This window comes from Zasmidium cellare (assembly GCF_010093935.1).
Source record: "Zasmidium cellare ATCC 36951 unplaced genomic scaffold M409scaffold_69, whole genome shotgun sequence".
In the NCBI taxonomy this organism is placed as follows: domain Eukaryota; kingdom Fungi; phylum Ascomycota; class Dothideomycetes; order Mycosphaerellales; family Mycosphaerellaceae; genus Zasmidium; species Zasmidium cellare.
In genome coordinates, this window is record NW_022987013.1 from 100030 (window position 1) to 110993 (window position 10964).

General features: G+C 53.7%; 3 protein-coding genes across 3 annotated transcripts; 2 read left to right on the forward strand and 1 right to left on the reverse strand.

The window, feature by feature from the left end:
- Positions 1-163: 163 nt before the first annotated feature.
- Positions 164-1855, forward strand: M409DRAFT_71430 (uncharacterized protein; the record flags this gene model as incomplete). Its single annotated transcript, XM_033819165.1, has 1 exon — positions 164-1855. One exon carries the CDS (start codon positions 164-166, stop codon positions 1853-1855), a length of 1692 nt encoding a protein of 563 aa, XP_033659775.1.
- Positions 1856-2052: 197 nt separating this feature from the next.
- M409DRAFT_71431 (uncharacterized protein) lies at positions 2053-3406 on the reverse strand (the record flags this gene model as incomplete). Its single annotated transcript, XM_033819166.1, has 2 exons — positions 2053-3306; positions 3365-3406. 2 exons carry the CDS (start codon positions 3404-3406, stop codon positions 2053-2055), a joined length of 1296 nt encoding a protein of 431 aa, XP_033659776.1.
- A 327-nt stretch (positions 3407-3733) lies between these two features.
- Positions 3734-8203, forward strand: M409DRAFT_71432 (uncharacterized protein; the record flags this gene model as incomplete). The annotated part of the gene is made up of 1 exon (XM_033819167.1): positions 3734-8203. The coding sequence occupies one exon, from the start codon at positions 3734-3736 to the stop codon at positions 8201-8203; it is 4470 nt and encodes a 1489-aa protein (XP_033659777.1).
- Positions 8204-10964: the final 2761 nt, after the last annotated feature.

The following is a 10964-nucleotide window of genomic DNA, read 5'->3' on the forward strand; positions in this document are numbered from 1 at the left end:
CGACTTGTTTCCAATTCCTCCGTTCCACCAAACCCCAATGGCTACGACTTTCGGACTTGACCGGTGACGACTCTTGCACATACTCTGTTTGATTGAATTGAAGCGAACGGGAACGACGTAGGAAGGAACGTGGTCGTGAATGTGGAAGGAGTCGCTGGCCAAAATGCGGGACCGCCGGAATACCAATCTGTCGGTGTCGTCCACGGACTCTTCGACATCGACGACTTCGAGGTCATCGAGAAATAGTCTCAATGAGAAGCGACATTCGAGTCCCCCGCCGCCTTCGCCTACACTCCCCGCACCGGTGACGAAAGAGAACAGGCCGAGATCGCTGTCGCCGAAGGTGATGGCGATGAGGACAGTGGCGGTCATTTGTGTGGTGCTGTTGCTTTGGCGGTGTATGTTGGGTTGGTTGATGGTGCCGTCGATCCTGTCGGGATCAATTGGGGAAGGTGTGGATGAGAGTACGGAGTTGGTCGCGGGCAATGATCTTCCAAGTGAACCGACGGCTTTCATGGTCGATGTGGGTGGATCTTCGAAGTGGACCGTCTCGATACCGCATAACCACAGCTTCCCTCTAGAACCGAAGACCTATCGTGATATCTGCTCCCACGGCATGGGTCTTCAAGCAACCCTCACTCCAAAGAACCGATATCACCACACGAAACACTGGTTGCGGAAAGGCGCAGGCGACTACTACACCAAAGACGACACCTTCCTTGACATCGATGACGCTGAGAATGCTGGTATCTTGCCCAAACGCAAGCGCGAGAAGTTGTCGAACGTCTGTCCCACAAGCCTGACGTTCGTCCTCGAGTCAGATGAAGCCAGCTTCGGCAAGACCCTTCTTCACCTCTGGATGAGCTATGGCCTCGCCAAGCACGAAGGCAGAGCGTTCTTCATTGATGATTCACGGTGGGCATGGGGGAAGTACGCCTCCTACTTCGCAAAACCTCCCAAGCCGAAATGCTCCCCGCCACCTGCTCATCACATCGTCCCTTGCCCTCACAGCGCCAAGCATATTATCGTCTCGGCCGCCACAGCTCCATGGACATTTGGCCCGCTCTTCCACAGAGAGTTCTTCCAATCTCGAAAGCATCCCCGAATCTACGACCTCTTGAGAACTGGATACGAGAACCTCTTCACCCTCATCGGCGAAGACTCCCTCTACGCCGCCGCCCGCATCGCCAAGCTCAAAGAAGACGCCGCCATGAACGACAACATGATCCTCGGCATGCAAATCCGCCGCGGTGACCTCCACCCTCTCGAATTCCAATACAGTAGGGACTACCTCCCCCTCTCGCGCTACGGCGAAGGCGCCCTCACCCTCCTCAACACCCACCACCACGCAACGACTAAAGACATCACCAAATCCTCCATCATCCTCGCCTCAGACGATCCGGTAATCATCAACTCCCCCGAACTCCAACAATCCGCTTCTGGACTCACGATCCAACGCGCTCAGGAGCGGATCCAACTCGCCACCAAGACGACTCTGGACCAGCAGAACCCCGTCGAGGACCTCCGCGAACCAGGCTCAGCTTACGTGAAACATATCGACGAGAACTCAGGCTGGGAGGGAGGGTTCTACAGTGCGTTGTTCCTTTCACTCGGTGGGGCCAGGAGGACTCACGAGGGAGAGATATCTCCGCAGGCGCTGAGGTTGCGCGAGTTGGTCGGCAGGGCGTATCTACTCGATCTCGCGGTGTTGGGGGAGAGCGATGGGGTGGTCTGTGCTGTCAGCAGCGCGACGTGTCGGGTTTTGGGCGTGATGTTGGGGCAGGATGCGTTGAAGGAGAGGCGGTGGATGAATGTTGATGATGGGAGGGCGTGGAGTTGGGATGGGCGGAAATGAGCTCGAGAGCAGTTTGATGCTTGCACAGATGTCTTTTGGTTCGTGGTGGGAATTAGCATAGTATGGTCATTGTCATGGCATAGCGCTTGGCGTCACTCAGTCGTTTAGCAAGATACCCTCTCATAGTCATAAATAAGGACTTCCTTTTTGAAACGATGAAACCCATCGACGCCTTTATTCAAATCTTGTTCTTCACCCTACCACGACTTCCACAACGCAGGTAACCTTTCACTGGCATCTTTGCTAATACACATCATCCCATCCACCTCCTTGATGCCCTCCAGTCCCGTCAACCCCAGCGCCGCAAGCCCCAAACAGCTATGATACAAATCTGGCAAATCTCCCGGGAACTTCCCAAAGCCGCCCAAAGCGGGATGTTGCGTTTTATCAAGTAAGTACTTCTGCAGCGCGGAGTGGTCCCAGAGATTCGGTTGTTGCAGGATGGAAAACGACGCGCAGACCCACCAGGCGTAGCAGGTGTCGGCGACTTTGTTGGTGCGGCCGTTCATGCCTGCTGCGTCGAGGGGGGTTGGTTCGAGGCCGAAGGGGCTGAGGAGGGTGGTTTTGTCGGGGCTTTGGTGGAGGGGTGGGGTTGATTGGGAGGTTGTGGTGGGCTTGGGGGCTTGTTCGTGGGTTTGTGAGACTGGGTCGTTGTCTGCTTCTTCGAGTTCGGCGTCGGGGTCGGAGAGGTCGGTTTGGCGTTCGGTGAGCCACCGTAGAGTCATATGAGGATCTCTAGGTGCTGTGGGTTGCGAATGGGATGTATCTCCGTCGGGAGTGCGTAGGCGGTTGACAAATTTGAGACAGCCCAGTGAACAAAACGTGTAGCCAGCATGAGGTTCGTGAAACGGTTCGTCGGCTATCCCACCGTCGTAGGACTCTGCGAGGGAGATGCAGCCGACAAGCTTGTTAATGTCAATATCTTGTACGCTGGTACCATCGATATTGAGGGTTCCCTCGCTGTCGCCCCGGAGGATGTATCGGACTCCTGCAGCACAATACCCGAATCGTGGATCCCGCCCACCTTCGATCTGTCCATTTACGAGCGTCTCGCCAAAGGAACCGTCGGGTCGTTGCATTTTGACGAGCCACTGTAATGCCCCTTTCCGTTTCACCCTCGTCAAATCATCGCCAATCGCCAGGAGTGCTGCAAGAGCAAAGTAAGTGGCAGGCACATTTGCGGGATCCCACTTCGCATTCGCTTCGCTGGCCCTCTCGTCGAAGTTGGTCCCCGGCCACATTCGAAAGCCGCCATTCGGATGTTGACAATGGTAGATCCAGTCTACGTACTCTTTCTTTTCGCTCTCCTTTGCGACCGTGCTCCAGGCGTCCAGTATATCGAGGGCAGAGATGATCATAAAAGCCAGGTACATGCGGTTGGACTCATTTCCGGTGTAGTGGTGAGGTAGGAGCGTCTTCAAGCATCGCGTCCAGTACTTCACATGCCGAGCCTGGCGGTGACATGTGGTTAGCTAAACAGCTTCGTCGTCATGAGATTATTTCCCTCACCTTGTCCAGGCGAGGCTCGTGAGATTCCTCAGCTGATTGCATTGCTCAGTTCAGAGCCCTAGTACAGGATCCAAGAGATGTGCTGAAAGCAAACACTGACTGTAGCCAACGCCAGACGCCATGCGGATTGGCAGACAGTTGAGCACTGTGTGATATTGCCACACTGCAGAGACACGGAGAACGAAGAGCGAAGTTGAGGACAACACCTTTAGGGTTTCGCTAGATTTTAGCCGCGAGACTAGCGTCAAACTCTAAACTCTTATCGATATCCAAAGAGGCAGCCTCGACTCCCCACGCGCTACGCTGATGAGTGCATCTCCTTCTTCCCCCCAACCACCTCGCCACAGCAGACATCCTCACCACATCGATATGGCGCCTCGCAAAGAACACGCATTCGCGACGGTGCTCTCCGCGCAGGTGCGGTCGAGTGATGAACAGTCGATATTGGTCGAGGCCGGTGGCGTCACTCCTATGCGCTGGTTCCTCGAGCACGGCCAGCCAGATACCGAAGGCCCACCCAAGAAACGACGAAGGCTGCAAGACAACAAGAGAGAGGCTCAGACCCAGGACGACCACCCAAAGAATGAGGAGATTCCGCTGTTCGAGGCATCGATCGATTTCCACTTTCCAGAGACGCTCAAGGCCAAGTCGCCATCGAAACGAGCATTAGAGGATGACATCAGTTTCGAGGAGACGGCTGCCCTTCCGGTCGTGGTGTACGGAGTCGAGTCAGATGTCACTGCGACAAAGTTGCGTCTCGCTCTTCACAAAGTGAATGGACCTGTGCTCGTCTTGGAGTCCCAAGAGGTTTCCGACGAAGTGCTTGGACTGCTGAGAACGATTGCCCTTCCAGGCCAGCTGAAAGCCGCAATATCCAACAAACGAGTCAAAGAGAGTCCGGCATCTTTGATCTCTTGTACTCTGACACGATCCGTCGGCGATCTCTATACGGTCTTTCGTCTGCAGGCCTCGCTGCGATGGCGTTCTGGATCTTCGGCATTCGTAGCAGGCGCTCCTGTCGGCGCAGCCAAAATCTACCCTGATTATGACTTGCTACTTCAAGCATTCCCAGATCATGTCCGAGACGCTGTGAATCATAGCCAGCCATGGACGCCGCAAGACTTCTACGAAAGTGTTCACGCGCCTTCCAGAGACGTGGACGTTGAAGGCAAATACGACAACGTTCTGGAGAGTGAACTCTATCCTTTTCAGAAAAGGGCGATCTCCTGGATGCTGGGTAGAGAGGGCGCTGAGCCGTGGATACAGGAATCGCCAAGATTCTACAAGAAGGTCAACGATGCTGATGGTCGCGAATGCTTTGTCAATCACCTGCAAGGCATTGTGACCCGCGAGCCTCCAGATGACGAGGCGAAAGTATCAGGAGGTTTGCTAGCAGAAGAGATGGGATTGGGCAAGACGGTCGAGATTCTGGCATTGCTGTCGCTCCATCGGCGGACGCACACATCTTCTGATGAAGTATTTGACGGCGACTCCGAGACCATGGTCAAGCCATCAAGAGCCACTCTCATCATCACTCCACCCAGCATATTGCAGCAATGGAAGTCGGAGCTCAATCGACATGCGCCTAATCTGAAGGTCCATCACTATCAAGGCATTCCGAAGGCATACAGAAAGGGATATTCGGAGGCAGATCTTATCCAAGATCTTGCAACGAAGTACGACGTGGTCCTCACGACTTACGGCGTTCTTGGTGCAGAGATCCACTTTGCCGAAGATCCACCTGATCGGAATATGCGACATGCGCCCAAATTCGAGCGGAAGAAGAGCCCACTCATCCAACTGCAGTGGTGGCGCATTTGCTTGGATGAGGCACAGATGGTCGATACAGGCGTGACTGCGGCAGCTCGTGTTGCTTGCCGCTTGCCGCGGGTACACAGCTGGGCAGTATCTGGAACGCCTCTGCGCAAAAACGTCGAGGATCTCCACGGTCTTCTAATCTTCCTTCGATTCAAACCGCTCAGTCTGAGTTCGAAACTCTGGGGCCACTTGGTGACAAACCACAAGCATCTCTTCAAAGGCATTTTTGGAAACATAGCCTTGCGACATACAAAGGCGCTCATTCGCGATGAGCTGCGCTTGCCTCCGCAGAAGCGAGTCGTCATCTCATGCCCATTCTCTGTGGTAGAGCAACAGAACTACGCCACACTATTCGACCAGATGTGCGAGGAGGTTGGCCTGAACGCAGACGGCTCCCCTAGACACGATGATTGGGAGCCGAGTCAGCAGACGGAGCGAATGCGCCGATGGCTGAGTCGTCTTCGTCAGACCTGCTTACATCCTCAAGTTGGTGCCAAGAATCGCAAGGCGCCTGGTGGTCGCGCAGGCCCTTTGCGGACCGTAGCCGAGGTTCTGGCGCAAATGATCGAGCAGAACGAGACAGACCTCAGGACGAGAGAGCGAGAAGCTCTCTCGGCCTCTCTTAAGAGAGCACACATCATAGGCAATAATGGCGAAGATCAACATCGAAGCGAGAAAGCGTTGAAGTTGTATGAAGAGGCTATGATATCCTCGGAGCATATGGTCAAAGAGGCGAGAGAGCACCTGGCCGCCGCGAAGACAGTCGCAACCGAGAAAGGCGAGGCTACTGTCGACACCGACGACGAAGACTCGTCATCTGAGTCCACCCCGGTTTTAGGTCGACTACGCAACGCCCTTCGAGTCGCCTTGAACTTGCATCACGTGAGCCTCTTCTTCACTGCCACGGCCTACCACCAGATCAAGTCAAACGAAGCTTTGACGGAAGAGGGTTCAGATGCTTTTAAGAAGCTGGAGGCGAACGAGACAGATCTATACGAGCGTGCAAAGATTCTTCGAAAGGAAATCATGAGTGCCACTGCAAGGAAAGCTGAAGGACTCATGCGTCAAGTCAAAGACGTGGGGGACAACAAGACGGCCACCAAGATACCCAAGATCAAAGACCTCCAGAGCTTTGGCGGCATCGAAAGCAGGAAGATCGTGGAGAAGGCTGACGAGCTCTTCGACGAAATCCGAACGCAGGTATCCACAATCAAGCAATGGCGAGCAGACATGGTCAAGTACTTGGTGAAGCCACTCGTGGACGAGGAAGGAGACGGAATCGAGACTACTGGAGATGAGTACGAAGACTCAACAAAGCAGCAGGACGAGCTTTACGTCTACTTCGATGCCATGAAGTCCGTATACGCGGATCTCAACACCTACATCACAGGCGAGAGCGCTCCATTGGTTGACCATGAGGTCAAGATGCTTGTCAAAGGTGCGAAGATGTTCTTGGATCCAGACGTCGCCGAAGAACACAAGCCGCAAGGCGTTCATGCGCCCGAGCTGTTATTGAAGCTTATCTCTTCTCGAGTGCAGGACTCTTATAGGAAGCGCAGGACACAGCTTGGTTCTGTCCGCAGCCTCATTCAAGAAGCTCGAACACTAGAATCGGCAATGGAGTGGAGTGGGTCAGGTTCTCGAGCGGCCGCAGAGCATGCGCTCGTGAAGCAGCATTTGGACGCATTGAACGGTGTCTTTTCTTCCTACACGAAGGCTCTCAATGGCCTCGAGAAGGAGATTGATCTTTTCCGTGTCACTCAAAACCAGCGAGTCGAGTTCTATCGCCAGCTCCAGGAGCTCTCCGACGATGTGGCACCTTACAAAGAAGAGCACGACCCACAACTCGACCATCTCGCCCTAGGGCTTGTCGTAAATGACGAGGATCACGCCAACAACCACTTGGCTCAACTGCGCACCAAGCATCGCTTTCTCCTCCATCTCAGAGACGAGAACGGTGCTGAAACCGAGAGCAAGATATGCGTCATCTGCAGAGACAACTTCGAACATGGAGTTCTCACTGTTTGTGGTCATCAGTTCTGCAAAGACTGCATAACGCATTGGTTCGCCCAATCGAAGCTCTGCCCCATGTGCAAACGACAGTTGACGAAGAACGACGTGCATGATATAGCATTCAAGCCGCAAGAGCTTCGTGCACAGGAGGAAGCCCAATCTTCAGACTCCTCGTCTTCTCGCAACCCCACCTCGCCGGACCATCCGATACAAACGTCGATCTACTCTGATGTCGATCCGAAACTGATGGACGAGATCAAGTCAATTGACCTGCCAAAGTCTTACGGATCCAAGATCGATACTTTAGGTCGCCACCTCCACTGGATTCGAGAGCATGATCCTGGCGCCAAGTCCATCGTCTTCTCCCAATATCGAGAGTTCTTGGATGTGCTAGGCTCTGCTCTTCGTGAGTTCAAGATCGGCTATGCGCGACTTGGACGGGCTGGATCAGTGGAAAAGTTCCGCAACGACCCAAGCATCGATTGCCTGTTGCTGGATGCCAAGACGGACTCTTCCGGCCTGACCCTCGTCAACGCTACTCATGTCTTCATATGCGAGCCTCTCATTCAGACCGCGGTAGAACTCCAAGCAATCGCTCGTGTCCATCGAATTGGCCAGACGCGGCCAACGACAGTTTGGATGTACCTCATCAACGAGACCGTGGAAGAATCAATCTACGAGATCTCGGTTGCTCGCCGGCTCTCGCACATGCAGTCCCGTCAACAGCAGGGTGAATCGAAACAGAAGTCACGCGCAAGCACGCCAGCGCCATTGGAAAACGCACTCGATGCCGCCAACTCAGAAGAGCTGCAATCAGCGCCCCTGACTAAGCTCCTCGTCACTGGCAAAGCCGAAGGTGAGCTCGTGGGCAATGACGATCTCTGGCAGTGTTTGTTCGGCAAGGCCCAGACAGCGACTGCCAATCCTGCTGTCGCTCGAGAAGTCGGCCGTCATTTGAGGGCCGAGGCTGCTGAGCAGCGTAGGGGTGGCGAGTCCTCCATGGCGTGATGCTGCGTTGTCAGGTCAGAGGTATGTAGCATCAAAACATCTTTATACCCCGTGAACTCTTTTGGTGTCAGTTTGTTCGCACTCATGATCCCTACAGCCTCTCGATATGTCCGTCATGAGAGCCTCAGCAACCCAATGTCGAACCTGTGATACTTGCAAACGAGTGTTTATCCACACTATCTAATTGCTTCGCAGGTCATTGCTCGCAGCCTCATGACATGTGGACGGTCATGTTCAAGATCATTCACCTTCGACGAGCTTGCTGGCCTCAACGATGGTCCTTGTGGACAGCTCACCTGCCACTGCTGCAGAGGCCTACATCAAGATCCTTTCTTTCACCTTTTGGTCCTCCTTTCTTCCATTCAAACCTACCAACAACCGCAGCAACAGCACACGAACCCTTTGCAAAGCCTTTCAAACGCATTCAATCCACCTTTCAAATATCCGCCGTCATGAACCCTTCCTCTAATCCTTCGGGATCTGGATCTGGATCGGGCTCTGGCTCCGGTGCTTCAGGCTCCGGTCCCTCTCCTTCAGGCTCCGGTCCCTCTCCTTCAGGCTCCGGTCCCTCTCCTTCAGGCTACGGTCCCTCTACTTCAGGCTACGGTCCCTCTGCTGGCTGGCCTGTACCTGATCCCGATCCCGGTCCCGATCCAGAAGCGCCCCCTATGTACCCAGCTGCGCTAGTATCCGATACGGAGGATTTTGCCCGGGCTGGATCGAAAATGCGAGATTGGATGCTTATGACTTCTGCCGAGTTGGCTCAGGATGCAGACGCACCGAAAGAGGCGAACACTTTTCATAAATTCGAAGGTTGGGGATGGGTCGCGCTGGACGTGGACTCTGAGGGGGTCCTAAAGGAGATTCTGAAGCCATACCAGGACACGCTGAATGGAATCCTGGGGGTGAATCACATCCAAGGCACAAAGCGTATGGAGGATCCCGTCAACTTGCAAACGGACACAACGGCCTGGACGATATTGAAGCAAGAGCAGACTTACGTTCCGGGTCCCCACCCGCAGTACAATGCGAGTAGCCACCCGCAGGCAGTGAGTGTGTTTAATTGACAACCGACGTGCAGTCACTTACTACTACTGCAGCTACCGCCCACAAACGCTTTCTGTTCTCAATTTTACTCCCAGGACAGTAAGCTGGTCATCATCGACACATTCGTCAGCCCAAAACTTATCGGAGGACGTGCCGATGATACGTCGCCCTGGCTGCGACATTGGTCCGACCTAACCTTTCTCGAATGGGCCAGAGTCTGCGAAAGGCCAGCCATCTCGAAACGCGAAAGGTTACCTCCACCCAAATGGTTTGTGGCCCGAGCTGTGTGCGATCCAGACGCTGTAATGAGAGCTATCAGCTACTGCGTTCGCACATACACTGGCCAGGACCAGATCCCACCGTGGCCGGGTATCACATTCCCAATCGGCACGTACTGTTTCAACGTATTGATGGGAATCGATGTCGGCAGGCGTATTGGCATGTTCCTACTCACGCACAAAAAGAGATTCAACGCTCTTAGGACCACTGAAGCGGCCTATTCGGTGGACTCTATCACGATTTTCTGGTTCCCTGGTGACAATGACCCCACCCATCAGAAACCAAGTCTGTTGTTTCATATCGGGGAAGCCGATAACTCATGGAAACAGATTCATCGGGTTAAACCAATCAATGATGCACATAAGGAGGCTGGGTTAGAGATTGCGGGCTCTGGTGTCAACGAACAATTCCCCCATCCCATGACGCCAGTCAAGAAAGCCGGAGTCTAGCAGACTTGGTAAACCTTGGGTCAGCAGCTCTGCGAGTACATAGAGATCTTTGTTCAGGAGACTCTCATTAGGTGTGGCGGATATGAGTGTTGTGCATTCGGATCTAGTAGCACGGTTTGCACGTTTCTGAAGGGGATGGGAGTTTGTTGGCAGTGATTTTGGAGGTACGGATGAGAGTGCTACTTGCACATCTGAGGGCAGGTCCCTTGAAATCCTTGATACCGATTGATACAGATGTGCGAGTGCTTCTTGTATGTACGTATGTTCCGAGGGCAGGTCCCGAGGAGATGTATTCCAATGAGTTTGCGATTCTGTTCGCTCCAGATCTGGGAATTTGGAATGCTCTCTTGCGCTGTCGGTCGATCTATCTCGCATCGTAGCCTTTCGTCACGCACCTCGCTAAGCCGAAGGAACTTGAGGGTCCTAGTACCGACTACGAAGAATGAGCTTCGCGACAGAAGTGGACAGTGCCCCAAACACTGTCAAGCTTCGACGAGATCTTGACAATGCGGCCGCACACCGTACTGTACAGGATCGTAGGTCTGATGCATGTTGACATTATCTTAGGGAAGGCAGGAAGTGTCTGCGATGACACGTTATAGATAGTCCTCCATGGACAAGATCTGCATGCTCTATATACATCTGACGCTATATTGTATAGTATGTAGCATATTTACAATCTCTTGAACTGCTGTACGAGCTTCCTCAGTGTTTGGATCGTGGATTCTTGCTTACATTCCCGTGGTAAGAAGGGTTTGCTGTTGCTGTCACTGTTCTTGGCATGCTGACCTGACTGTTCGCTCGATACGCTGCTGCGAGTGCATGCTGCGATGCTAGTCGTGAGGGATGGTCCTCGACGAGTACTCGTTTCCGAATCTCGACGACATACTCGAGTAGCTGAACTGCCTCCTTCACCTGTCCGTTTGCCTGGTATGCTATTGCAAGTGCGTGCTGCGATACTAGTCGATTGGGATGGTCCTCGACGA